The sequence below is a fragment of the Gallinula chloropus genome, assembly GCF_964237585.1.
Source record: "Gallinula chloropus genome assembly, chromosome: 26".
NCBI classification, from domain to species: Eukaryota; Metazoa; Chordata; class Aves; order Gruiformes; family Rallidae; genus Gallinula; species Gallinula chloropus.
In genome coordinates this window covers 1,938,917-1,966,312 of record NC_140111.1, presented here as the reverse complement: position 1 = coordinate 1,966,312, position 27,396 = coordinate 1,938,917, and the positions used below count along the sequence as shown (strand labels likewise).

Genomic DNA, 27,396 nt, shown 5'->3' with positions numbered 1-27,396 from the left:
ACGGTGGGACTTACCCAGGGCACCACACACACAGCGGGAACGTGGCTCATCCTGCCACCCCTTTCACTCCGGGGTCCCCTCCCAGTCTCCCCAGTGCTTCAGGGAGATGCAGGAGACAGTCAGGAGTCCCTGCCCAGGGGTGCTGGGTGCTGGCTGCTGTCACCCTCCCTCCCCAGCAGCCCTGAGCCATGGAGGGGCTGCAGGGTGTGTGTCTGGGGGGGCACAGGACACTGTGGGGCTCCTCCAGGGAGAGGGATGAGGACCTGGGAGTACCCTGACCTGCTCAGGCCACCAGCACCCAGCCCCAAGGACCTCCCCCCTCCCAGATCCACCAGACCCCATTCCAAAACACTGCTGGGGGGAAGGAGCTGCTGGGGGCAGTGGGGGCTGAGACCCTGGGGCAGGATGGGGCAGTGGCACAGGACTAGGGGGACCGGGGGGACTGGGGGGGGGGGATGGGACTGGGGGTCTGGGGTGGTGAGGGTCTCCTGGAGCCACCTCGAGCAGAGCTGGAGCCCCAGCTGGGGCCACACATGGGGAGACAATCCCACTGATGCTGGAGGATTTGGGGGGGGGGGGGGGGGCACATCTCCTTGCCACCAAGTGTCTGAAAGCCCGAGCAGTGCCTTGAAATTACAGCTAATTACAGAGCCCATTTGCATAAATTACAAGGTGAGAGGCAAATTTCCCCAATCCCTCCCAAGTGCTCAGGCAGCAGGAGCTGCTCCAGCCTCTCAAGGTGGGGGGGACACACACTGAGGGGTGGATGAGGGGGGGTCCTGGGTCCCACACAGAGCTGGGATGGGGGCAGGAGGGGTCTCAGTGCTCCCCCAAACTGCATCCAGGCCCCTGATGTGTGGGGGGCACAAGGCAGCAGCCTCACACCCTGTGCCCCCAGCCCTCACCCCACCTCTGGACCCAGAGCTGGGGGTGGGGGGGGACACCCAGAGCCTGGTGCTGCTGGGGGGGGGACACACACGCCCCAGTGGGTGACAGGGGGGGAAAGGAGCCGACATGGGGTATGGGCAGTGCTGAGCTGGGGGGCACAGCCCTACAGCACGGGGGGGGGACACAGGGCTGGGGGGACAGAGGGATGGAGGAGAGGCACCTCCTGGTCCCCCCAGGGCCATGGGGATGGAGAGACAGGGAGATGCGACCCCCCCCTCGGGGCTCCAGGAGGATGTTGGGGGATGGAGGGGTGGCCCAGGCCCCTCCCAGCCCCCGGGGCAGAGCACTTCAAACATCTCCTGGCTCGGGGGAACGGACAGACAGATGGACACACACAGCAATTTCCTCTGCTGCCATAAACCAAATTGGTGTCTGCGGGGGGGGAGGGGGTGCGGGGGCGGGGCTGGCTCAGCACACGTGTGTGTGTGTGAGGTGGGGGGGGGTCTCCTGTCCACACGTGTGCCCCCTGCACGTCCATCCCCCCACCCACCCACATGTGGGTGCTGAGCTCCGTGCAGGCTGGGTGCCCTGGAGCAGGATGCTGGGGGGCGGGGGGGGGAGCAGTGGTGGTGCCCGGGGGGGGGGGTTCTGCAGCAGGTGCCGTGGGGCCGCGCCGTCTGGGTCGCCCTGGCTCGGGGGGAGCCCTCGGGGGGGCTGCAGGGCCTCAGACAGGGAGAGGGAAGCGCCCGGATCCTCCCTGGAGGGGCTGGAGCTGCTGCCTCCGGCCCCACACGCAGACACCCGCCCCCGGGCTGGGGGGTGATGCTGGGCTGGCGCTGAACCCCCCTGCGGGCTGCAGTCGGGGTGCTGGCAGGACCTGGGGGGGCACCCCAAGTCTTTGGGGGCTGGCATGGTGTGGGCGATGCTGGGTGGCCCGGGGTGCTCACAGACCCCGTGGGGGTGTCAGAGTCCCCATGGGGGGGTCAGAGTCCCCATGGGGGTGTCATAGTCCCCATAGGGGTGTCACAGTCCCCATGGGGGTGTCAGAGTCCCCACGAGGGGGGTGTTATAGTCCCCATAGGGGTGTCATAGTCCCCATGGGGGTGTCATAGTCCCCATGGGGGGGGTGTTATAGTCCCCATAGGGGTGTCACAGTCCCCATGGGGTGTCAGAGTCCCCATGGGGGGGGGGTGTTATAGTCCCCATAGGGGTGTCACAGTCCCCATGGGGATGTCAGAGTCCCCATGTGGGGGGTGTTATAGTCCCCATAGGGGTGTCACAGTCCCCATAGGGGTGTCATAGTCCCCATGGGGGGGTCTCACAGTCCCCATGGGGGTGTCACAGTCCCCATGGGGGGCCACACAGCCCCGCACCCCCTTGTCTGACCAAACCAGGGGATCAGCGCCCAGCACAGCACCTCCATCACCCCCAGCACGTGGGTCCCAAACCCCAGGAGGGCACAGCCCCCACAGCCTTTTAGCTCCAAAAGCAAAGCGGGGACACACACACAGACACACATCCCCCATCCCCACCCCCGTGCCATCCTGGGGCTGAGGATGCAGCTCCGCGCCAAGCCCCGGTGCCCCTGGGGACACAGCGGTACCCGCATCCCCGGGGGGCACGACGGCTGGCACAGGGCTGCCCGCCTGGTCCCCGGGGACAAGCTGAAGGCAGGGCACCTGCCTGCCTGGCAGAGATATCTCCCGGGATTATCGCGACGGGCTTCCCCTGCCCGCGGTGCGTGCCAGGTCAGGGCGCGCCCCGGGGCAGCGTTTCCCAGCGGGAGCCGGAGTGACTGTCGGGACTCTCTCACCTCTCTGCGCCGTGGCGATGCAGCTGGCGGCTCGCTGCAGCGCTCAACGCAACTTTTAATTAGCCCCGTGTAATCTTCCCTGCTTATCTGCACCCAGCCGGCCCGGCTGTCAGTCACTGTGTGGGGAAACCTGCCCGGCGCGGCGGTGGGGAGAGGCTGGTGGTGTGTACTGGGGATGGGGGATGGGGATGGGCTGGGGAGGGGGACACGGGGATGGACCGGGGATGGGACACGTGGATGGACTGGGGATGGGGGTTGTGGATGGACCAGGCATGGGACACATGGATGGAGTGGGGATGGGAGATGGGGATGGACCAGGGAGGGGGACATGTGGCTGGGCTGGGGATGGGAGATGGGGATGGACCAGGGAGGGGGACATGGGGATGGACCAGGAATGGGACACATGGATGGACCAGGGATGGGGACACGTGGCTGGACCAAGGATGGGACACATGGATGGACTGGGGATGGGGACACATGGATGGACCAGGGATGGGACACATGGATGGACTGGGGATGGGGACACGTGGCTGGACTGGGAATGGGGGATGTGGATGGACCAGGGATGGGACACATGGATGGGCCAGGGATGGGACACATGGATGGACTGGGGATGGGACACATGGATGGACCAGGAATGGGACACATGGATGGACCGGGAATGGGACACATGGCTGGACTGGGGATGGGGGATGTGGATGGACCAGGGATGGGACACGTGGCTGGATTGGGGATGGGACACGTGGCTGGACTGGGAAAGGGGCACACAGATGCACCAGGGACAGGGACATGTGTGGCACTGGGAAGGGGGACACATGGCTGTACCGGGACACTGGGTTGTACTGGGGATGGGGACACAGCAGCACTGGGAACAGATGACACAGTGCTGCCCAAGAGATGGGGACGTGCTGCTGCGTTAGGGTTGGGGACACATGGTCACACTGGGGACGGGGACGTGTGGCTGCACCAAGGGACACGATCAACCAACCACACCAGGCACAGGCTCCACCCGGTCGTGGCATCACCACCACCTTCCCCAGCACAGAGCCACGCTGGGACCCGCCTGGTGCTGATGGTGGGGGGAACCCAGACACCCCCCCAGCCCATGCAGCCCCGTGCCAGCCTGTCCCATGCACGGCAGCCCCGTGGGACCCAGGGGAGAGGCGGGGACCGGGAGGCAGCGTGGGAGCCGCTCCGCTCCGGGCGGCACCGCAGGCGCGGGAGGCGATGCTGGGCGCACGCCAGGACCCCGGGGCAGCGGTGACGGCACCGTGTGTGTGTCCCCCGCCGTCCCCCCCCCCCCGGGAAGAGCCTCTACAAAACCACTTTCTAATTCGCCAGAGAAATCATTAGGAGCAGCTTAAGGAGCTCGGCCGGGCGCGGGGCCGGGCCGGCGGCTGAGGAGGCGCCGTAATTGCCCTAATTGAGCGTGGGCTTGGGCACGCTTCCCGCAGCGCGGCACGGCCCGCACGGGCACGGGGGGGCTGCTGGGGGCCTGGGGACGGGGACCCCGGGGGACGGCTCCGGGTCCTCCTGGCGCAGCCTGGCCGTGCAGGGGTCCCTGTGTCCCTCCATCCTCCTGTCCCCGCCCCAGCCTTGCCGTGACAACCTGTGTGTCCCTGTCCCCTGCCTTGCTCTGCGTGTCCAGGTACCTGTCCCAGCCTCACTGCATGGACCTGTGTCCCCATGTCCCCGTGTCCCTGTGTCCCCGTGTCCCCATGTCCCTGTGTTCCCATGTTCCCATGTCCTTGTGTCCCCATGTCCCCATGTTCCTGTGTCCCCATGTCCCTGTGTTCCCATGTTCCCATGTCCTTGTGTCCCCATGTACCCATGTTCCTGTGTCCCCATGTCCCTAAGTCCCCATATCCCTGTGTATTCATGTCCCTACGTCCCTGTGTCCCTGTGTCCCTGTGTTCCCATGTCCTTGTGTCCCCATATCCCCATGTCCCCATGTTCCTGTGCTCCCATGTCCTTGTGTCCCCATGTACCCATGTTCCTGTGTCCCCATGTCCCTAAGTCCTCATATCCCTGTGTCTTCATGTCCCCACGTCCCTGTGTCCTTGTGTCCCCATGTCCCTGTGACCCCATATCCCCATGTCCCCATGCTCCTGTGTTCCCATGTCCTTGTGTCCCCATGTTCCCATGTCCTTGTGTCCCCATGTATCCATGTTCCCGTGTCCCTGTGTCCCCATGTCCTTGTGTCCCCATGCTCCTGTGTCCCCATGTCCCTGTGTCCCCATATCTCTGTGTCCCCATGTTCCTGTGTCCCCATGTCCCTAAGTCCTCATATCCCTGTGTATTCACGTCCCCATGTCCCTGTGTCCCCATGTTCCTGCGTCCCCATGTCCCTGTGTCCCCATATCTCTGTGCCCCATGTCCCCATGTCCCCGTGTCCTCATGTCCCCATCCCAGCCCTGCTATGCCAACCCAAGTCCTCGCTGCGCAGCCCCTTGTCCCCATCCCCTGCCTCACCACACAAGCCCGTGTCCCCGTGTCCCCGTCCCCACCCCACTGCTCAGAGCCCGTCTGGCCGGGGCCGTGGGCACGGTCCTTCCCCAGGGATGGCGACAGCGGTCGTGCCCGCGCTCGCGTCCGCGCCGGGCTCGCAGACGAAAGCCGGCGTCACTGCCCGCCTGGGGAAACTGAGGCAGGGAGCGGCAGGCTGGGACTTGCCCCAGCAGCCGGACTGGGAGCGCCGGGAGCGGAGGCCGCACGGGCACCGGGCCAGGCGGTGGCCCTTGGGCACCGCTGCCTCCCACCTCCCCGCCACCAGCTGCCCGGGGGACCCCTCGGGCCCCTCTCCCCGACACGGCTGCGGAGCGGCTGAGCCCACGGGGGACAGACCCCCGCAGTGGGGTGGCCTCCAGAGAGGGCGGTGATGCCAGAGGGGCCTCCCGGGGTGTCCCCCAGCGGGGTCCCGCTCTTGGGGCGCGTGGCCAGGAACGGGGTACGGCTCGGGCGGCACCGCGGCGCGGCCGCGGCCCACACGTGTGCGTCCCCGTGGGCCCGGCACGCGGACAGCGCGGCCGCCGACGCTCCCGACGCGTTTACGAGCTTGGCCAGAGCCAGGTCCCAGGGGGGTGGCTGTGGGTGGCCCCCACCCAAGGGACCCCAATAGCCACCCAACCCCCAACCCTCCCCTTCCACCTGCCGTGGGCTCCCACCCGCCTTCGCCCCACAGCAGGGGGGTGAAAACCCACTCGTGGGCCGCTTGGCCCATCCAACCATGACACCAGCACCCCGAGACGCGCCGCAGGGACCCCCAGCAACAGGGGGGGGGGCCGAGGGCCGGGGGCGGGGGTCGGAGGCGCCGGTGCCAGGCGGTGAGTAAGCAGGAGCATGAGGAGGGGAGGTAATTAAAAGGGAGGCTCTCGCCACAGCAAGTTCCCACAAATGGAGGCCCCGGGGCCATAGACACTGCACAACAAAGCACCGAGCAATTATTTGGCTCCAGTGGGAGGTGCTGGTCCCGTGGGGGCTGGAGCCAGCTGGGCACCCCGGGGCCCTGGCAGGCCTGGCATGGGGGTGGGGGGTGGGGGGTGTGTTGGGGGGTTGGAGCCAAGGGGACACCCCTACTCCCCACCCCCCCTCCCCACTCCCCCCACCCCCTAAAGTCGGTGGCGGGGGGGATGGTTGAGTCCCTCGGCTTCAGGGCTGGGTGGGTGGGAAAAGGGGGGACTCGAGGCAGGGGGGACACAGCCCAATCCCCCCCCCCCCCCCATCCCCGCCGTGTCCCCCCCCCCCCCCCATCCCTGGGGAATGGGAGCGGTGGGGGACACCGGGGTTGGGGCGTCCCCTCCCCCGCCGTGGGGATCCGGGGCTGCCCCGAGGACACGGGGATGGGGTGATGGGGCCGGGGGGGGGGGGGGGGGCGGCTCAGCCACCGGGGCCCGGCAGGGGCTGCGCCCCCCGCGCATGGGGGGGACGGGATGGGGGGGGGCGGGGGGGCAGCACCGGGGACACCCACTGAGCCCCCGGGAGCGGCGGGACAGGGAAGGGCCCGGCCCGGGACACACGAACGGAGCCCCAGGAGCGGCGGGGCCGGGGCGAGGGGGAGGGGAAAGCACCGGCCGAGCCCCCCCCACCCCGGGGATCCCCGGGACTCCCCCGCCCCCGCGGGGACCCCGCTGCCGTCATCAGCCGTCAGCGCCACACACCCCCCGCCAGGGGCGCGGCCAATCGCAAGCGGGGGGGCGGCCGCCTCGCGCTTCCATTGGCTGCTCTGCACGTCAATCAAGAGACCCGCGTCCAACCGCCAGCTGGGCTTTAGGTGGCTCCCGCCCACGAGGAAGTCCGCCCCCCCCCTCGGGTTTGAAGGCTTGTCAATCAGGCAACGGATGGCGACAGGCTGGGAGCGTTTCCATTGGTCAGCGTCGCTGTCAGTCACAGCCCCGCCCTCCGATTTGGTCTCCGCTTCCGTCCGTCACCGCGGAGGCCCGCGTCCATTGGCGGAGCTGCCACTCCATCACGGGTCCTATTGCTCGGCGGAGCTGCCCATCAAGCAGCATCCCGCAGCGGATTGGCCGGCGGTAGAGCGTTTCGCCGTCCGTTGGCCAGAGCGCCAGCAAGCCGGGCGGCGATTGGTCGAGAACCCGCCGAGGGGGCGGGTCACTTAGGGCGGTGCCCGGGCGGCCCCGGAGGAGGAAGATGGCGCCGTGAGGGGGTCGCCGCCGCCGCCGCAGCTCCGGCCGGTCTGTGCGGGCCCAGGGCGGGGGCGGGCGAAGCGGGGCGGCGGCGGCGGGGAGGGGGGCGGCGGCGGCGACGGGCCCGGAAGGGGCGTGCGGCCTTCTCGGCCCGCCCTCCCCGAGAGCCGGACGGGCGGGCGGCGCTTCCGGGGCCGGGGCCGGGGCCCGGTCTGGGGGCGGGCCCGGCCCCTCGTCCCGCCTCCCCGGGGACCGCCGCCGCCACCGGGAGAGGCGGCGAGGGCGGGGTGGGTGGAGGGGCTGGGCCGGGACGGGTCCCGGGACGTGGCGTTGGGGGTCTCGGGGGTGTCCGGGCCTCGGGAGGGGCCTTTCCCGGGGCCTCCGAGGGAGGGAGGGAGGGGGCGGGCGGAGGTCTGGCCGTGCGGGGTGACCCTGCCGGGGGTGCCCGGGCTGCAGTGAGGGTGTTTGGGATGGGGGTGCCGCGGTACCCGGGTCGGGGGGGTGCCCGGGGCTGGGATGCCCGAGCCCTGGGGGGGGTGGAGGGGCTCGTTGCCCGGGGGGGGGGTGGGATGGATGCTGCGGCCGCGGTCTGTGTGCGGAGCTGCCCCTGGCTTCTCGTGGAGCGGGTGGGGTGCTGATGTGCGTTTGGGGGGCGTGGGGAGCAGTGCAGCCCCCCCCCCTTTCCCAAGCCCCCCTTCCCCAGCCCCCCTTCCCCAGCCCCCCTTCCCCCAGCCCCCCTTCCCCAGCCCCCCTTTCCCCAGCCCCCCTTCCCCAGCCCCCCTTTCCCCAGCCCCCCTTTCCCAGCCCCCCTTCCCTAGCCCCCCTTTCTCAGCCCCCCTTCCCCCAGCCCCCCTTCCCCAGCCCCTCTTCCCCAGCCCCTCCTGGCTTTGGGATGTGCAGAGGGGCTCAGGCTCGTTCCCCTCGAGTCCTGGCCGTAGCGGGGTGGGTGGCTGCTGGAGCTGGGGGAGCTGTGCCGGGGCTGGGGGTGCCGCAGGGAGGTGAGGACCCCCGGCAGTTCCCTCTGCTCCCCGGGGACGGGCAGCGCGGCAGCATCTCTGCCGCTCAGGGGACCGCACGCGGGTTGGTTGATGCTGCTGGAAGTTTCCACAAGGGGCTCTGGTCGCTCTGGGGGAGCCGCCGCTTGAGGGTGCCCCGCGATCCGCTTGCTCCCTCGCCTCGAAAGCCTCTTCTTGTAGGTGCAGAGCGAGGAGCTGCTCCCTCCTCCCCGAGCCCAGACCTCCCCGTGCCTCCTTGGCAGCGCGGCCGGCCGGCTTTCCCTTTATTTCAGCTCCTTCTCCTCTTCCTCCTCCTTAAACGCCCCCAGAGCCTCAGGGAATTCCCCCCTCTTCCCCTGCCCTGCATCAGGGAAGGAGAAAACAAACTCTGATGTTGGCAAGTGGCTGTCACAGGCGTGTTGGAGCCAGACCAGGGCTTTAAAACAACAACAACACAATTCCTGGGCAGTTTATTCTAAGGCTTTGCTTGATTTCCTGCTGTTAATATGTAAATACACAGGTGTTTGAGCTTCTTTGTGCCTGACTTTGAATATTTACTTACAGCCCTGACAAACAAATGGGGTTCCTACCATCCGTGTGGGGGTTCCCCCCCCTGTGACTGTGCTTTATAATCCAAGCAGGGGGTTTTTTTCCACAGTTCCTGAGGTGTCTCATGGATTTGAGGGGACTCTGATTCACCTTCCCAGCCAAAGTGCTAATTAAAACCACAGTAGCTCGGATCAGCTGGGGCCATTGGCTTATGCTGAGTTAAAATCAAGTTTAACCCCTCCCTGCACCCCAAAAAAGATCTGTTGGGGAGCTGGGAAAGGTATTTCAGGGAGCAGAGACTCCCCTGCAGCTGGAATACCTGAACTGCTGGCTCAGACCAGTGAGTTGAGGTGCTGCTGCCTCTCTCAGAGGGGGCTGTGAGAGGGCAACGAGGAGGTTTTGGTGCCAGGGCTTGACATTGTGGTCTAAAGTACACACAACTTTCCCAGATCCCCCCCAAAAAGGGAGGGTTTTTAGCTGTGTCAGGTGCCTGTGCTGCTGGAGCAGAACTGTGTGAGGAAGAGGAGGTGGACAGAAAAGAGAAGATAATGAGTTGGTGCCTTTTAATTGCCCTAAGGGAGAGTCTGCTTCTGCTCAAGGCTTGGCTGGGGGTTGCAGAGGGGCAAACTGGACCCAAACTGCTCAGCTGGGGGTTGCAGAGGGGCAAACTGGACCCAAACTGCCCAGCTGGGGGTTGCAGAGGGGCAAACTGGACCCAAACTGCTGGTCTGGGGGTTGCAGAGGGGCAAACTGGGCCCAAACTGCTGGTCTGGGGGTTGCAGAGGGGCAAACTGGACCCAAACTGGCCATCTGGGGGTTGCAGAGGGGCAAACTGGACCCAAACTGCTGGTCTGGGGGTTGCAGAGGGGCAAACTGGACCCAAACTGCCCATCTGGGGGTTGCAGAGGAGTAAACTGGACCCAAACTGCTCAACTGGGGGTTGCAGAGGAGCAAACTGGACCCAAACTGCTTGACTGGGGGTTGCAGAGGAGCAAACTGGACCCAAACTGCTGGTCTGGGTGTTGCAGAGGAGTAAACTGGACCCAAACTGGCCATCTGGGGGTTTGCAGAGGGGCAAACTGGACCCAAACTGCTGGTCTGGGGGTTGCAGAGGGGCAAACTGGACCCAAACTGCTGGTCTGGGGGTTGCAGAGGGGCAAACTGGACCCAAACTGCTGGTCTGGGGGTTGCAGAGGGGCAAACTGGACCCAGACTGCTCAGGGCATCCTTCCTGGGCCGTGAATAAGCAGGTCAGGGCTGTGTAGCACAGGGTGGGTGATGGTTTCACACCAGTTTCAGGGTGCTGGAGGGGAGCTCCAGCCTCTCAGGGGGGGATTCTCTGTCCCCCAGGGCCGATCTGGAAACGTTGAGCCCCACTCCCAGCTCAGTCCTGAGCGAGCCAGGCCGTGTGCTTCACTGCCCTCTTGCTTTCACCCTCCTGGAAGTAGGTTGATACCCACCTTCCACCCTCAGGAGGAGAAACCCTCCCTGCTGGACTCAGACCTAAACTGTACCAGCAAGAGACTCGCAGAGGGATTAGGCAGCGACACGGGGCTTCTCCCCCAGTCATCATCCCTGTTTATTTCTTCCGTGGGATCTCTCCTGGTATGTGTCTCTCTCTTTCTGGCCAGCTCAGCGTTGCTCTCATTTGTAGTCAGGGCTGTTAATCCTCAGCAGTGCCCTAATTCTGCTGAGAGGGAGGGTGCAGCCCTAGGAGCTGCTGGCTCTCTGGGAAGAAAGAGCCCTTTTATCACCGGCCAGCTCGCTGCGTGCGAGCCTGGGATGCTTTGGGCTCCAGGAGGTTGCCCCAGCGAGTGGCTCCGAGGGGCTGGATGCTCCTCACTAAGGAACAGGGTGAATAATTCCCCTGCCATGCCAGCCCTGGTGCCTGGGACTCTGACCTGCCTTTTCTCAGGGATTTATGTGCTGGGTCGTGGCAGGGCTGTGAAGGAGCCTCCACGGTGCCGGTGAGGGGTGAGCTGCCTGGCTTTGGGAAACGGGCTCCTTGGTGACTTGGCCCAGGGCCTGATCACTCTGTTTCTTAGTGGCTTTCTGTTTGGTGAAAGGCTTGGTGTTCCCAAGGAGGAGATGTCTGCTGAGGGGTGCAGGGGGGTGCTGGGAGCCTTCACCCCTGGTTTGGGAGGACTTGCTGGGCAGCGGTGTTTGTGCCTCCTGCACCGTCCCAACCATCAAACCCAAAGAGCCCTTTACTGTCCCAACACAGACGTGCCTTTTGCCCAGCACTCCAGCAGCAAATGCTGCTTTGAGTGAGGTCAGGTTTGTCCTTGGGGAGGTTGGGGTGCTGCCCCCTCACCCTCATCCATCCAGCCTGTGCTGGTGCCTCTGTCACAAGTGATGCGGCTGAGCCTTCACCACGCTGGGCTGTGACTGTGCCACTTGCTGCCTGTGAAACAAACCCCATGGCTGGTTTTTCCCCTGTCCTTTTAGTCCCTTGTCCACCCCTGCAGCTCCCTGGGCAGGAGCACGAGGTCCTTGAGCCATAATTCTGCCTGTGCCAGATCTCCTCAGAGCCAGAGAGCGATGCTCTGCCACAGCCCTGGGTCCTGCTTCGTGCCTGGTCCCCACGAGCAGCCAAACAGTCGCTCCCTGTGCTTAGAGAAGTGAATTGTTCAGCTGGTGGGATGTGTTATAAACCATCCAGGGCTTCATATCTTCATCCTGCTCCTCATCCTCTGCCAGTGCTTCCCATCCTTCCTGCAGCCTAGGCCTCTCTCAAAACACCACAGCGCTGCCTTCCCACCAGGTGCCTGTGCCAGGGCTGCATTTCAGAGGCGCCCTGAGTGAACCCCAAGTATCCCTGCTCCTCAGACAGCCCTAATTCCCCATTTGAAGTCAGGACGTTGTCAGCAGAGGTAACAAAGAGCCTTCGAGCTCAGACAAGTCCTCCCTGGCACCTTGTCTGGGCAAACACTGTCGAGCTCTTGAGCCAGCCAGCGACTGCTGCGTGGGGGCGACAGGGGGATGTGCCAAAAGGAAACGTTGGGGCTGAAATGTCTTTCTAGTCCTGAGCAAAAGACTCAGCAGATTGTGAGGATTTAGGAGGCGTTTTGCTGTGTGAAGCCTTTAAGAAAAGCAGCTGCTGTGGCTGCCCCAGCCTTGGTGCGATCGCTCTGCGGTGTGTTCAGGGTGGCAGACAGGGTGTGAGTGGCACAGGGTGTGAACTCCCAGGGAAAGCACCAAGACAGGGCGGCAGCAGAGCCACAGGGATGGGGAATCGTCCCCTGTCCCCCACTCCTTGGGCTGTCAGAAGAGCTGTGGCCGCTCACCCTGCACCCTCCCTGCCCGTTTCTACCCTGGAGCGACCGGCTTCTCCATCCCATGGCAGCTGTGAGCTCCCTGGTCCTGGCTCCCACGGCCACCTCCTGCTCCCCTCCTGCTCGCCCTTGGCTTTTCTCAGCCCCCTGAGGTCCTGCTGCCAGCCAGCACCAGCAGCTCTTGAATTCTGCCTTTTCTTTCGCTCCCTGAAGTGGCCTTTCAATTCCATGAGGACTCTCACACGCTCAGCGCCGCCGCCGCATGGGAATAATTGAAACAATATTTCCCCAGCCTTGAGAAAACACAATTCCATAGCAAACCCCTGTCCTTTGAAACCCCCAAAGTCAGAAAAACAAGCAGTGGGGAGGTGATGTGGGCTGGAACTGGCTGTGTGGGGGACACTGTCAGCTCTTCCTGAGCATGCCTGCCTCTGCTTTGAAGTGGGGTGGGGAGCTCTGTGGGGCAGCAATGGTTTCTCAGCCCAGGGCTGTGCTGGGATGCAGGGAAATGAGGGGGGGGGAGGCTGCAGCCCACTGTTAATTGGTGTTTCCCTTTCGTGGTGGGCAAAAGAAAGGCTCTGGGAGAGGAGGGTGCTGGGAGATGCTGAGATGTCTCCCACCCCTTTGTAGCCCCACCACTGAACTATGATGTTTCTGAGCTATGTGGGGAGACACCAAGAGGGTCACTGAGGTGTCAGGGCCTTGGGCTGGGCGTGCTGGGGAGCTGTGGTCCTGCTTTTTGCTGCTGGTCTCACTCCTCTGTCTCTCCTCTTCCTCCTCACAGATCAAGAGACAGCATGGCTGCCACTGCTGCCGTCAGCCCCAGTGAATACCTGCAGCCAGCTGCCTCCACTGCCCAGGTGGGTATGGGGTGTCGGTGGGCTCCTTGTTGGGGTGTAGGGACTCATCTTGGGGTGCAGGACAGCAAACACCACATCATTCAGCCCCTCCTACAGCACTGCCACAGCAGGAGGAGGGCTGGGTGCAGGACAGGCTGGAGAGCTGCCCTCTGGACTTGTTCCCAGCCCTGAATCCAACTCTTCCAGAGTGTTGTTTCTCCTTCCTGCTCTGTGTTTTCCTTCAGCACCTCTCAGGTGGTGTGAAGAGCTGGTATCACGAGGTGGTCGTGGTGTTAGAACCGCAGAGGGGGTGCAGTGGGTGTACCCACTGTGGCTTCAGGGGGCTCGCAGCTCTGGCGACACAGCGAGAGCACGAGCACGTGATAAAAGCCCATCGCCATCCCCAGGGCTGGAGGTGGCGTGGCTGGGATGAGCCAAAAGCCACACGTGGCAGGGGTAATTAGGCAGCTCCCTTAATGAGGGGTGTCTCATTGGCGTGGCCTGCATTGCTTTCCATTTACCCTTTCCCTTGCTGGCTCGGTGTCCGGGAGCTTGGCAGGAGCCCGGCTCTAACCCAGCTCTGCCCTTCCTGGCTCCCCCCAGGACTCCCAGCCGTCTCCTCTCGCCCTCCTCGCAGCGACATGTAGCAAAATCGGTCCCCCAGCAGTAGAAGCCGCCGTGACTCCTCCTGCCCCTCCTCAGCCAACGCCTCGCAAACTTGTCCCCATCAAACCTGCTCCCCTCCCTCTCGGCTCCGGTAAGAACAGCTTTGGGATCCTCTCATCCAAAGGGAACCTCTTCCAGATCCAGGGCTCTCAGGTTGGCACCTCCTACCCCGGGGGGCAGCTGGTTTTTGCCATTCAGAACCCAACTGTCATCAACAAGGGCGCCCGTTCCTCCACCAACATCCAGTACCAAGCGGTGCCGCAGCTCCAGGCCGCGGGGGGACAGACCATCCAGGTCCAGCCCAACCTCACCAACCAGATCCAAATCATCCCAGGCACGAATCAAGCCATCCTCACACCTTCCTCTTCCTCTCACAAGCCCGTACCCATCAAACCGGCTCCGGCGCAGAAGGGTGGAACTTCCCCAGTGCAGAGCACAAACAACGTGGTCAAATTAACCGGTGGTGGCAACGTGACTCTCACCCTGCCTGTGAACAACCTGGTGAACGCTGCTGAGCCAGGCACACAGGCTCAGATCCTGGCTGAGAGCCCCTCCAAGCCCAACAAAAAGACTCGAAAGAAACCCATGTCTCCTGCCCAATCTGCTGCCGTGGCTGTGGCTGAGCAGGTGGAGACGGTGTTAATAGAGACCACGGCGGAGAACATCATCCAGGCAGGAAACAACCTGCTGATCGTGCAGAGCCCGGGCTCTGCCCAGCCAGCTGTGGTGCAGCAGGTCCAGGTGGTGCAGCCCAAGCAGGATTCACAGGTGGTGCAGATCCCTCAGCAAGCCCTACGTGTGGTCCAGGCTGCCTCTGCCACACTCCCTACTGTTCCCCAAAAGTCCTCCCAGAACTTCCAGATCCAGACGACGGAACCCACTCCTACCCAGGTACCTCCTCTGTTTCTCCTCTGAGCCCTCACCTTAGAAAGCCAGAGGGTTTTCTGACACCTCCAACTTGGCATCCTGTTTAGGTGTCGCTTGGATGGATTGTCTGGCATCCAGGAAGGGTTGGGAGTGCGGTTGTTCCCTCTGTTTGGCTTTCTTAAAGCCTCTCTTGCTGGCCACTTGCTTTTCCAGGACTTGTAGGAGTGCAGGGTCCTTGAAACATCTGCTGGGCCACCAGCCTGGTGTTGGGATGAGCTTGGAAGCTCTTGGGAGCTGGTGGTGGGTGGGGGAGCGGGGCTCACAGCCTGTGGGACTGTGTCTTTAGGGTTGCTTTTGGCAGCTGTGCTGCAAGGCCAGCACAGCCCTTTGCTGCTGCAAGGCCAGCACAGCCCTTTGCTGCTGCAAAGCCAGCACAGCCCTTTGCTGCTGTGTGAACTCGGGGTCTCCAGATGCTGGGGCAGCTTCTCCTGCTCTTTGGCTCATCGTAGGCGACTCCTGGGTGGCGTGGGGGAAGGTGATGCTTGCGGTGGAGGCGACAGTTCTGCCTGGCGACAGCATCCCACCTCATTCCTTCTTTTCCCTCCTCCCACCAGGTCTACTTCAAAACGCCGTCGGGTGAGCTGCAGACAGTCCTCCTCCAGGAAGCCCCAGCCATGACGGTGGCTTCATCGGGGACCTCTTGCAGCAGCCCCGTGCCCCGCGGCGCCGGCGCGTTGCCCGGCGGCAAGAAGCCGGCCCCGCGCAAGGAGCGCACCCTGCCCAAGATCGCCCCCGCCGGCGGCATCCTCAGCTTGAACGCGGCGCAGCTGGCGGCGGCGGCGCAGGCCATGCAGACCATCAACATCAACGGCGTGCAGGTCCAGGGCGTGCCCGTCACCATCACCAACAACGGAGGTGGGCTTGGTCCTGCGATGGGGTGGGAGGGGTGGTGGCACGCAGGCAGCTCCCCCCCCTCCGCAGGGTACAAACCCAACCCCTTTCCCTGGGGCAGCTGGGATCAGAGAATCATAAGGGGTGGAAGGGACCTCCAGGGATCAGCGGGTCCAACCCCCCCTGCCAAAGCCCCAGCTCAGATTGCACAGATAGGCTCTGGAATCTCTCCAGAGAAGGAGACTCCACACCCCCTGGGCAGCCTGTCCCAGGGCTCCCTCACCCTCACTGGGGAAAAGTTCTTCCCCATGTTGGTGTGGAACTCCCTGTGCTCCAACTTGCAACCATTGCCCCTTGTCCTGTCCCTACAGACACTGAAAAGGGGCTGCCCATTTCCCCCTGCACCCCACCCTTCAGATATTGATAAACATTCATAAGGTCCCCCCTTAGTCGTCTTCTCTCCAGGCTGAACAGCCCCAGCTCACTCAGCCTTTCCTCACAGTGGAGATGCTCCAGGCCCTTCAGCATCTCCGTAGCCTCCTCTGGACTCTCTCCAGAGGAGGAGACTCCACACCCCCTGGGCAGCCTGTCCCAGGGCTCCCTCACCCTCACTGGGGAAAAGTTCTTCCCCATGTTGGTGTGGAACTCCCTGTGCTCCAACTTGCAGCCATCGCCCCTTGTCCTGTCCCCACAGACACTGAGAAGGGGCTGCCCATTTCCCCAGCTTTGTAAACATCTCTCCTTCCCTGAGGCTGAATGTTGCTGACTGTTAAATGTCATCAGCTTGTCACCCTGGGTGTTTGGTAGGGTGTATCTTTGGTGGCTCTGATGGGTGTTTCAGAGCCCATCCTGACGAGCTGTGTCTGGGGGGGGGGTGGTTAACAGAGCTGGGGGCAAGCAGGGTCAGGATGGGTGGTCATGCTGAGCTGCAGGACAGGGCTGAGGCTGCCTGGGAGCCTGGTGCAGAGCTCTGTGTGCTCCTCACCTCTGCCTGGGGAAGGCTGAGCTGGGCCCAGGCCCTTGGGGAGAGCTGGGTGTCTTTTTTTTTTACCCCCATCCCAGGAGCTGGGATGCAGCAGAGGGATGTGGTACAGCAGCTTTTCCCTCCCACTGCACCTCAGGGTCACCACAGGTCCTGGGACATCTCCTCATGTCCCCTGGGTGCTCTGCCAGCCACTCTGTGTTTCCAGCAGTCACAAAACCTCTGTGTTCCCCCTCGCTCCGTAGCGAGGGATCACCATTCCCTGAGAGCCCACCCAGCCCCTCACCTCTGGGGACAAGTGTCTGAACCCAGGAATTAGCCAGACATGGCCCTGGCCTGTGGCTGGAGCATTCTGTGAGCCACAGGCAGCCCTGACTCACATCTCCTCACACATCCCCTGCTCATCTCCCCCTCTGCCAGGAGAGACACATCCCAGCAGCCGCTCTGTCCTCCTCTCCCACCCAGCAAAACCTTCCCGTGCCCGGAGCTGGTGGCAGCCGGGGAGCTGAGGGGAGGACGCTGTGTCTGAGGGAGGTTTATCTGCTCTCTGATCCAGAAAGACCTGCTGCTGCCTGGTGGTTTCTCTCTCAGCAAGAGTCCCAGCTGGGTTTTGCAGTCAGAAGCTGTTCCTTCTTGCTGGATTAAATGGTGTCAGCAGAACACAGGGGCCAGCGCGGCTCCGCAGCGACCCAGCGTCATCACTGGGGTGGCTTTGGAGGGTGCTTCACATGGTAGATCTGGGGCTGGCCTTGAGCATCAGGGAGATGCCACAGGGAGATCACAGAATCACAGAGTCACAGGGGTTGGAAGGGAACTCCAGAGCCCATGGGGTCCAACCCCCTGCCAAAGCAGGGTCCCTAGCACAGGTCACACAGGTTGGTGTCCAGACGGGGCTGGAATCTCTCCAGAGAAGGAGACTCCACACCCCCTGGGCAGCCTGTCCCAGGGCTCCCTCACCCTCACTGGGGAAAAGTTCTTCCCCATGTTTGTGCAGAACTCCCTGTGCTCCAACTTGAGCCCATCGCCCCTTGTCCTGTCCCCACAGACACTGCAAAGGGGCTGCCCATTTCCCCCTGCATCCCATCCTTCAGATATTTATAAACACTAATAAGGTCCCCACCCTTAGATGTTGCTGTGGAGGGGACTGGTGGCTGCCCCTCAGTGAAACGAATCCAGTCAGGTCTCAGCCAGGACACACACACACATCCCCTGCGCGGCCGCGACCCTCCAACACGCAGCTTCAACCTTCCCCTCCGCTCTGCCTGCGCCCCCCCCCAATCCCATCCTCCCTCTCTGTGCTCCCCCTTTCTTTACTCCACCATCAGATCCCACTCCTCCTCCTCCTCCTCCATCCTCTGCTGCCTCCTCAGCGACCCCGCTTGCTGATGCTGACCACCCCCCCCCCCATCTTCTTCTTTCCAGCACCCCCCCCGTCCCGGCTGCCGCCTCGGTGAGCGCCCGAGCATGGAGCGGCCCCTGGGGTGTGGGGTAAGTCCCTGGTTGTTTTTTTTTTTTTTGGTCAATATATTGCACGTTTTTTCAAAGTTTCCTTTTTGTTTCCTCTCTGGTCACTTCCCCAGCCCGAAGGGTCGAACCCAGAACTTTGAAAAACCGCACAGTATATTCAGAAAAAAAAAACAAAAGGGACTTACCCAGCCCTGCCTGGGGACCAGCCTGCAGTGGGGAGGGGGTGGGGGGTGCAGGGTTTAGTGGGGGCTGTGGTGCTGCTGCATGTGGGGCTGGGGGGGTATCAGGATTTGAGGTGTCCCATCCCCTCTGTGGCGGTGGCAAGAGGGGGTCTCACCTCCACCCAGCCACCTCTGAAGGGTTCCAGCAGGACCTGTAGTGCACAGACACAGTGCCACACAGCCTGACCCCCCCCTCCCTGCCCCCTGTCTACAGGTCAACAGCAGCTGACGGTGCAGAACGTGTCTGGCAACAACCTGACCATCAGCGGCCTGAGCCCGACCCAGATCCAGCTGCAGATGGAGCAGGCGCTGTCGGGAGAGATGCAGCCCGGGGAGAAGAGGCGGCGGATGGCCTGTACCTGCCCCAACTGCAAGGATGGGGAGAAGAGGTGGGTGCTGAGGGGGGCAGGGCAGCCCCCCACGGGCTCTCCCCCATCTCTGAGCCCGAGCCTGACTCTCCTGAGTCCAGCCTTGGCTCTCCTGAGCCCAGCCTTGGCTCTCCTGAGCCCAAGCCTGACTCCCCTGAGCCCAGCCCCTACTCCCTTGAGCCCAGCCCCTACTCCCTTGAGCCCAAGCCCCTACTCCCCTGAGCCCAGCCCCTACTCCCCTGAGCCCAGCCCCTACTCCCTTGAGCCCAAGCCCCTACTCCCCTGAGCCCAGCCTTGACTCTCCTGAGCCCAGCCTTGACTCTCCTGAGCCCAAGCCCCAACTCTCCTGAGCCCAAGCCCCAACTCTCCTGAGCCCAAGTCCCTACTCCCCTGAGCCCAAGCCCCTACTCTCCTGATCCCAAGCCCCTACTCTCCTGATCCCAAGCCCCTACTCCCCTGATCCCAAGCCCCTACTCCCCTGATCCCAAGCCCCTACTCTCCTGAGCCCAAGCCCCAACTCTCCTGAGCCCAAGCCCGACTCTCCTGAGCCCAAGCCCGACTCCCCTGAGCCCAAGCCCGACTCCCCTGAGCCCAAGCCCGACTCCCCTGAGCCCAAGCCCCTACTCTCCTGAGCCCAAGCCCCTACTCTCCTGAGCCCAAGCCCCTACTCTCCTGAGCCCAAGCCCCTACTCTCCTGAGCCCAAGCCCCTACTCTCCTGAGCCCAAGCCCCTACTCCCCTGAGCCCAAGCCCCTACTCCCCTGAGCCCAAGCCCCTACTCTCCTGAGCCCAGCCCTGACTCCCCTGAGCCCAAGCCCCTACTCTCCTGAGCCCAAGCCCCTACTCCCCTGAGCCCAGCCCTGACTCCCCTGAGCCCAGCCCTGACTCCCCTGAGCCCAGCCCCGGCTCCCCTGAGCCCAGCCCTGACTCCCCTGAGCCCAAGCCTCTACTCCCCTGAGCCCAGCCTTGGCTCCCCTGAGCCCAATCCTGACTTTGCTCTGCAGGCCGGGAGACCCAGGGAAGAAGAAGCACATCTGCCACATCCCGGAATGCGGGAGAACCTTCCGGAAGACCTCCCTGCTGCGCGCCCACGTGCGGCTGCACACGGGCGAGCGGCCCTTCGTCTGCAACTGGGTGTTCTGCGGGAAGCGCTTCACGCGCAGCGACGAGCTCCAGCGGCACGCGCGCACGCACACAGGTCTGCAGCAGGCAGGGCCCCGGCGCAGGGCTCAGACCCCTTCCTCACCCAGCCCCTCTCCCCTGCTCCCCTCGCCCAGCCCCTCTCCCCTCCCCTTCCTCGCCCAGCCCCTCTCCCCTGCTCCCCTCGCCCAGCCCCTCTCCCCTGCTCCCCTCGCCCAAGCCCCTCTCCCCCGCTCCCCTCTCCCAGCCCCTCTCCCCTGCTCCGCTCTCCCAGCCCCTCTCCCCTGCTCCCCTCTCCCAGCCCCTCTCCCCCGCTCCCCTCACCCAGCCCCTCTCCCAGCCCCTCTCCCCCGCTCCCCTCGCCCAGCTCCTCTCCCAGCCTCTCTCCCCTGCTCCCCTCGCCCAGCTCCTCTCCCAGCCTCTCTCCCCTGCTCTTCTCTCCCAGCCCCTCTCCCAGCCCCTCTCCCCTGCTCCCTTCTCCCAGCCCCTCTCCCTCGCTCCCCTCGCCCAGCCCCTCTCCCTCGCTCCCCTCGCCCAGCCCCTCTCCCCCGCTCCCCTTGCCCAGCCCATCTCCCCCGCTCCCCTCACCCAGACCCCGCTCCCCTCTCACAGCCCCTCTCCCCTCCCCTCCTCTCCCAGCCCCTCCCCTCTCCCCTCCCTCCCCAGGCACATGCTCCCACCCAATCATGGCTCAGCCCTTTCAGGGTCCTGAGCCAGGTCCTGGGACCCCCAGCACGGTCCTGTGATGGTGTTGGGCCACCATAAGTTGTCTTTGTGGTTTGATGGAATTGGGAGGGACTGGGAAGGGGGGTTGAGGGTGTGGGGGGGTCTTCACCTCCTTTGGGGGTGACAGGGTGTCGCAGGAAGGCGACGTGTCTCTGCCACCCCAGGAGCTCCCAGCTGGTTTAGGAGACAAAAGCCGGGTGGGTGAGGGTGCTGCTGGGGGCTGTGACGCACCCACTGCCCACCCCCCCTGACTCCCCCCCCTCTCTGTGCCCCCCTCCCCCGCAGGTGACAAGCGATTCGAGTGCGCTCAGTGCCAGAAGCGCTTCATGCGGAGCGACCACCTGACCAAGCACTATAAGACCCACCTGGTCACCAAGAACTTGTAGGGCCAGGACGGGACCCACCCCGACAGCTCCTCATGTGTGGGGTCAGACCCAGCGCCGGGACCCCCCCCAGCACCGGGATCCCCCCCCCAGCACCGGGATCCCCCCCCCAGCACCGGGATCCCCCCAGCGCCAGGACCCCGCCAGCACTAGGACCCCCCCCCTCCCCAAAGCGCCAGCACCCAGCCTTCCTCCACCCACCCCGGGGCAAGGGGGGGTGGGGGAGAGAACCAGCCCCCCCCACCCACCCACCCGTGGAAGGAACCCCTTTCCAAAGGGGACCAGGGGCAGTGTGGGGGGGGGTCCCAACCCCAGATCCTGCCCACACATCTGGCAGCCACGCAGAGCCTGGGTGCAGAGGGGGCTGGGCACCTCCTGGTGCAGCCAGGCCGGGAGGAGAGGAGAGGAGGCTCCACAGCACATTCCTACTTTATATTTAAAGTCTATAAATAGCTATAAATATCTCTATCCCCCTTTGGAAGGTCCCTTTTTTCTATGGAGATGGTTGCCTTACTCTCCCCGCTCCCGCCCGCACACGCTGCCTATCGTGAGTGCTCTTTATTTTCACCCTTTATTTAATTCCTCTGGGAAAAGCCACCTGGTTCCTTCCCTCCTCCCCACCCCTTCCTTCCTTTTCTCTTCTTTTCCAGCCCCCCACGAGGTGTGTGGGGCTGGGGGTTAGGTGGGTTTTTCCCCCTCCCTCTCCTCTTTTCTTCCTCTCCAGTGAGTTCTTCCTCTCCCTGCTTTTCAGTTCCCGAGTGACGTGGCGTTTCCTTTGGAATTTCAGGACTTCAGCCCCTTTTTCTTCCCCTTCCCCCCCACACTGTGTATAGTGTACATTGTATCATAGATTATATTTGCTTTTGTGTTTACTACATGTTGAGAAAGGTTAAAAAAAACAAAACAAACCCAACCAAACCACCCCGGCACCTGCGGCTTGTTTATTTTCTTGAGCTTTTAAATTAAACAAATCCACTTTATTTTGTAGCTGCAGCGGCCCCAGGTTGTTTTCTGGATTCTGGGATGGATCTGGTAGGTTTTATTCACTGTAAAGTGGCTGGGGAGTGTGGATTTGGCTGGAAGCTTCCCTTGCTAAATAAACTGAGGTCACCAGAGGCGAATCCAGCGCGGCGTGTGCCGAGCAGGGGCCTGTTCTCTCCTGAGCTGGGGTGCTGGGCACCCTCTTGAGGTGCTGGCGGGGGATGCTGGAGCTGCTGGCAGCGAGGAGGTGAAGGTGGAAGGTTTGGCGGGGGTGAGGTGTGTTCCAGGAGGCCTGAGGGTCGCTGGAAGTGAGCTCGGTGCTGGGATGCTGGTCCTGGCTGTGTGGAGCTGCCGCCGTGTGCTGCGCTGGCTCAGCTCTGGCTGTCCCTGTCCCTGTCCCCTCTCGGCGGCACCGGGAGGGCTCGGGGCTCCTCCCCACTCGTGGCCAGAGGGCTGGGGGCGTCCTGGGGGGGGGGGGGGGGTGTCCTGGGTGAGGGGTCCCACCCACCCGCTTTGGTGCTGTCGTCTCACTGGCGTCCCAGTGCCACCCTCAGCGCAGCCGGCGGGGTGAGGCCGCGGCCTTGGCTGAGCCCCCCCCGCCGCGGCACCGGGAGGGGACGAGGGATCCCCGTGGCCCCCCCCGGCCCCCCCAGCCCCGCCCCGCCCCCCCGGGGGCTCCCGCGGGAAGAAGCGCCGGGGCCGCTGCTGGGAGGGCGGCACCGACCCCCGGCCGGGGGTCTGGGTGGAGCCCGGGAGCCGCCCCGCCCCGCCCCGCCCCGCCCCGCCCCGGCCGGGGGTGCCCATCCCGTCTGACCCCCCCAGTGCCCCCCGGGCCCTTTAAGGGCCCCTCCACGTGCCTCTCCACACCCCTTGACGCCACTTCCGGCTCTCCGCCTCCCTCCCTCTCTCCCCTTTCCGATTGGCTGGCAGCTCTCGGCGGCGGGCGAGCCTCGCCGCTTTCTATTGGCTGCGGGGGGTGAGGGGCGGGGCCGGGCCGGACTCTCCCCGCCCCGGGGCGGGGCCATGGCGGGGGGCGGGGCGGAGCGGGGGTCGCTGCGCGCTGCGGCCCCGCTGGGCTCCCGCGGCCGGGATGGACCTGGGGCCGCTGCGCAAGAGCTACCGGGGGGACGAGGAGGTGGGGCCGGCGTGTCCCGGGGTGACCCCTCCGTCCCCCGTCAGGGGGAACCCCCAGCCGGCCCGGGGGGGCGGCGCGTGTCCCCCCGCCCAGCCCAGGCGGGACGTGCCCCCGGCCCCGGGTCCCCCCATCTCCCCCCCCCGGCCCCGGGTCCCCCCCATCTCCCCCCCCCGGCCCCGGGTTCCCCCCATCTCCCCCCCCGGCCCCGGGTCCCCCTCATCTCCCCCCCTCGGCCCCGGGTCCCCCCCATCTCCCCCCCCGGCCCCGGGTCCCCACATCTCCCCGGCCCCGGGTCCCCCCCACCTCCGCCCCCCGGCCCCGGGTCCCCCCATCTCCCCCCCCCCGGCCCCGGGTCCCCCCATCTCCCCCCCCCGGCTCCGGGTCCCCCCCCATCTCCCCCCCCGGCGCCGAGCCTGCCCCCGATCCCGGGTCCCCCCCATCTCCCCCCCCGGCCCCGGCTCCTCCCGCCCCATCTTCCCCCACCCCAGTGCCCCCCCAGCCCGGCTGTGCCCCCCCCCCCTTCCCCCCTCACGGTGTCCCCCGTGTCCCCCGCCCCCCCCAGGCCTTCGAGGAGCAGCACTTGGCCTCCCGCGACCCCATCCGGCAGTTCGGGGTCTGGTTCGAGGAGGCCGTGGGCTGCCCGGCCGTCGGGGAGGCGAACGCCATGTGCCTGGCCACCTGCACCAGGTGGGGCTGGGGGGCTGGAGAGGGGGAGCCCCTGGGGAGGGATCCCCTGGGAGGGGGGTCCCCTGGAGAGGGGTGTGCCCTGGGGAGGGGGATTCCCTGGGGACGGGGGTCTCCTGAGAGGGGGATCCCTGGAGAGGGGTGTCCCCTGGAGAGGGGTGTCCCCTGGAGAGGGGGTCTCCTGAGAGGGGGATCCCTGGGGATGGGGATGCCTTGGGGGGGGCGTCCCCTGGGGAGTGGGGTCTCCTGAGAGGGGGATCCCTGGGGAGGGGGATCCCCTGGAGAGGGGGCGCCCTGGAGAGGGGGGTCTCCTGAGAAGGGGATCCCTGGGGATGGGGATCCCTTGGAGGGGGTGTCCACTGGGGGGAGGTGTCCCCTGAGGGGGTGTCCCCTGGGGAGGGGAGTCCCCTGGAGAAGGTGTCCCTTGGGGGGGGGTGTCCCCTGGGAGGGGTGTCCCCTGAGGGGGGGTCCCCTGGGAGAGGTGTCCCCTGAGGGGGGGTGTCCCCTGGGGGGGGGTGTCCCCTGGGAGGGGTGTCCCCTGAGGGGGGGTCCCCTGAGGGGGGGTGTCCCCTGGGGGGGGGTGTCCCCTGGGAGAGGTGTCCCCTGAGGGGGGGTGTCCCCTGGGGGGGGGTGTCCCCTGGGAGGGGTGTCCCCTGGGGGGTTCCCCCGCGGGCAGGGGCCGCCCTGCCACGGCCGCCCCCGTGCCGCTGCAGGGAGGGGAAGCCGTCGGCCCGCATGGTGCTGCTGAAGGGCTTCGGGCAGGACGGGTTCCGCTTCTTCACCAACCACGAGAGCCGGAAGGGGAAGGAGCTGGTGAGGGCTGCGGCCGGCGGGGGTCTGCGGGGGCTGGGGGGGGGGGTTGGGGAGGGGGGGAGCAGCTCCAGTTTGGGCGCTGGCCCTGCCCAGCCCCCCTCGGCAGGTTGTGGAGCCGGGAGAGGTGCTGAGAGCTCCCCCCACACCCCCCACCGCAGGATGACAACCCCTTCGCTTCACTGGTCTTCTACTGGGAGCCCCTCAACCGGCAGGTGAGCTGTGACCCCCCCCCCGGGAATGGGGCTGGGGGGGTGGGCACGGCCCGGGGGGGAGCAGGGGGAGCAGGGGGGGGTCAGGCTGTGGGTGCTCCCCCAGCTCAGCGTGGGGTCTCTCAGCTCCCACCTCTGGGTGAGGGTGACGCTCAGGGGGGTCCCAGCCTGCAGGGAGGGGTGGGGTGGGGGGGGGACAGGGGGTGCCTGTGTTTTGGGAGGTGGAAGGAGAGTTGGGGGGGGGTTCAGGTGCTGGTGCCCCCGGGGCAGGTGCGGATCGAGGGCTCGGTGAGGCGGCTGCCGGAGGAGGAGGCGCAGCGGTACTTCCAGACCCGCCCCAGGAGCAGCCAGGTCGGGGCCGTCGTCAGCCGGCAGAGCAGCGTCATCCCGGACAGGGAGGTGAGCGGCACCGACCAGAGCTGCGGGGAGAGCCAGAGGCGGGGCGGCTGCCCTGGCACTGCCCCCCCTTCCCCTGGCACTGCCCCCCCCTTCCCCTGGCACTGCCCCCCCTTCCCCTGGCACTGCCCCCCCCTTCCCCTGGCACTACCCCCCCTTCCCCTGGCACTGCCCCCCCCCCCGGCACTGCCCCCCCCTTCCCCTGGCACTGCCCCCCCCTCCCCTGGCACTGCCCCCCCTTCCCCTGGCACTGCCCCCCCTCCCCATTCACTGCCCCCAACTCCCCTGGCACTGCCCCCCCTCCCCTGGCACTGCCCCCCCACCCCTGGCACTGCCCCCCCCCACCCCTGGCACTGCCCCCCCCTTCCCCTGGCACTGCCCCCCCTCCCCTGGCACTGCCCCCCCTCCCCTGGCACTGCCCCCCCCCTCCCCATTCACTGCCCCCCCCTTCCCCTGGCACTGCCCCCCCTCCCCTGGCACTGCCCCCCCCTTCCCCTGGCACTGCCCCCCCTCCCCTGGCACTGCCCCCCCTCCCCTGGCACTGCCCCCCCCCCTCCCCATTCACTGCCCAGCCTGGCACTGCCCACCCCTCCCCTGTCACTGCCCCCCCTCCCCTGGCACTGCCCACCCTGGTACTGTCCCTCCACCCCTGGCACTGCCCACCCCAGCATTGCCCCCCCTCCCCTGGCATTACCACCCTGGCACTGCCCACCCTCCCGGCACTGCCCACCCTGTCACTGCCCCCCCCCAGCACTGCCCACCCTGGCATTGCCCACCCTCCCCTGGCATTGTCCCCCTGGCACTGCCCCCCATCCCCATTCACTGCCCCCCCACCCCCAGCACTGCCCACCCTGTCACTACCCATCCTCACCTGGCACTGCCCACCCCAGCACTGCTCCCCCTGCACTGCCCCCCCTGGCATTGACCACCCCTCCCCTGGTGTTGCCCACCCTCCCCTGGCACTGCCCTCCCATGACACTGCCCCCCCCACCCCTGGCACTGCCCCCCCGGCACAGCCCACCCTATCACTGCCCCCCCCACCCCTGGCACTGCCCCCCCTCCCCTGGCATTGCCACCCTGGTACTGCCCCCCCACCCTTGGCACTGCCCCCCCTCCCCTGGCACTGTCCCCCTCTCCTCTGGCACTGCCCCCCCCTCCCCTGGCATTTCCCACCCTGGCACTGCCCCCCCCTCCCCATTCACTGCCCCCCCCTCCCCATTCACTGCCCCCCCTCCCCTGGCACTGCCCCCCCCCAGCACTGCCCACCCTGTCACTGCCCCCCCAGCACAGCCCACCCTATCACTGCGCCCCCTCCCCTGGCATTGCCCCCCCTCCCCTGTCACTGCCCCCCCTCCCCTGTCACTGCCCCCCCTGCCCCCCCCCCAGTATTTAAGGCGGAGGAACGCGGAGCTGGAGGAGCGCTACAGGGAGACCACGGTGCCAAAGCCGCCCTACTGGTGAGTACTGGGAGGGGGGGCTGTGGGCAGGGTGCTGCCCACCCCCCACCCCCTTATCCCACCCCCCTCACCCTCTGTTCCTCTGCCAGGGGGGGCTACATCCTCTGTCCCGAGGTGGTGGAGTTCTGGCAGGGCCAAACCAGCCGCCTGCACGACCGCATCGTGTTCCGCCGGCTGCGGGACCCCTCAGCCCCCCTGGGGCCCATGACCCACCGTGGGGAGGGGGAATGGGTCTTTGAGCGCTTGTCGCCGTGACGTCACAGCGTGACGTCACGGCGACAAGCGCTCAAAGACCCCATTCCCCCTCCCCCCCCCCCCCAGGGGCTCCCCATCCCAGAGCATCATCTGTGCCAAACCTGCCTGTGTGTCCCCTGCTTGTGCCCTTGGGGGGGGGCTGGGCTTCACACCCCCCCCCCACCACCACCCCCAGAGCCCCCCACCCCATCTCCCTTTGCTTCTCCCTGGTGGGATGCTGAGAGCTGCAGGTGGGTCCAAGAGATGATCTGCTGCTCCCTCCCCCCCCCCCCCCCCCCAGCACCCCAGCCCATGGGGAGCGACTGCTGGCAGTGATGCTTAATTAACTGTGCTAATTACTACGGAGGGATGAAGAAAGACACCCCAAACCCCTGCTGTGAACCCCCCCCCCCACATCCCCTGTCACCCCTCCTGCTGTCGCTGGAACCGGGGTGAGGGGTCTTGACTGTGGCTTTGGTGTCCCTGGAGCTGCAGCTTTGCCCCCCCTGGGGCTGTGGGACCCCCAACCCTCAGCTTGCTTGTTGTGGGGGGGGGATCCCAAGCTGCTCCCCATCTTCCCCCCCATCCTGCCCATCCAAGCTTGGAGTCAATAAACCCAGCTCAGTGTGGGGCTGGGTTAATGTTTACCCGGGTGAGGGGCTGGGCTCAGCTCCAGCAGCCAGGGCTGGGTGCAGCCGGGGGATGCCAAGAGCTGTGGACCCGGCAGTGTGGCGCTGGCAGCCGCAGCTCCCCTGGGCCACGTCCCAGTGAAACC

General features: G+C 65.8%; 2 protein-coding genes across 3 annotated transcripts; both read left to right on the top strand.

Moving 5' to 3' along the window:
• Positions 1-10,463: 10,463 nt before the first annotated feature.
• On the top strand, positions 10,464-21,631 carry SP2 (Sp2 transcription factor). 2 transcript variants are annotated; one of them, XM_084275699.1, is made up of 7 exons: positions 10,464-10,493; positions 12,948-13,023; positions 13,606-14,559; positions 15,150-15,450; positions 18,311-18,485; positions 19,468-19,661; positions 20,615-21,631. In XM_084275699.1, exons 2-7 carry the CDS (start codon positions 12,961-12,963, stop codon positions 20,713-20,715), a joined length of 1,788 nt encoding a protein of 595 aa, XP_084131825.1. In that variant the 5' UTR covers positions 10,464-10,493; positions 12,948-12,960; the 3' UTR covers positions 20,716-21,631. The 2 variants fall into 2 exon arrangements, with proteins under 2 accessions (XP_084131825.1, XP_084131824.1); XM_084275698.1 differs by lacking the exon at positions 10,464-10,493 and having other exon boundaries at positions 12,932-13,023.
• Positions 21,632-22,751: 1,120 nt separating this feature from the next.
• Positions 22,752-26,642, top strand: PNPO (pyridoxamine 5'-phosphate oxidase; the record flags this gene model as incomplete). Its single annotated transcript, XM_084275342.1, has 7 exons — positions 22,752-22,828; positions 23,391-23,515; positions 24,226-24,325; positions 24,484-24,537; positions 24,805-24,933; positions 26,317-26,387; positions 26,477-26,642. The coding sequence occupies exons 1-7, from the start codon at positions 22,784-22,786 to the stop codon at positions 26,640-26,642; spliced, it is 690 nt and encodes a 229-aa protein (XP_084131468.1). The 5' UTR covers positions 22,752-22,783.
• Between the last annotated feature and the right edge of the window lie 754 nt (positions 26,643-27,396).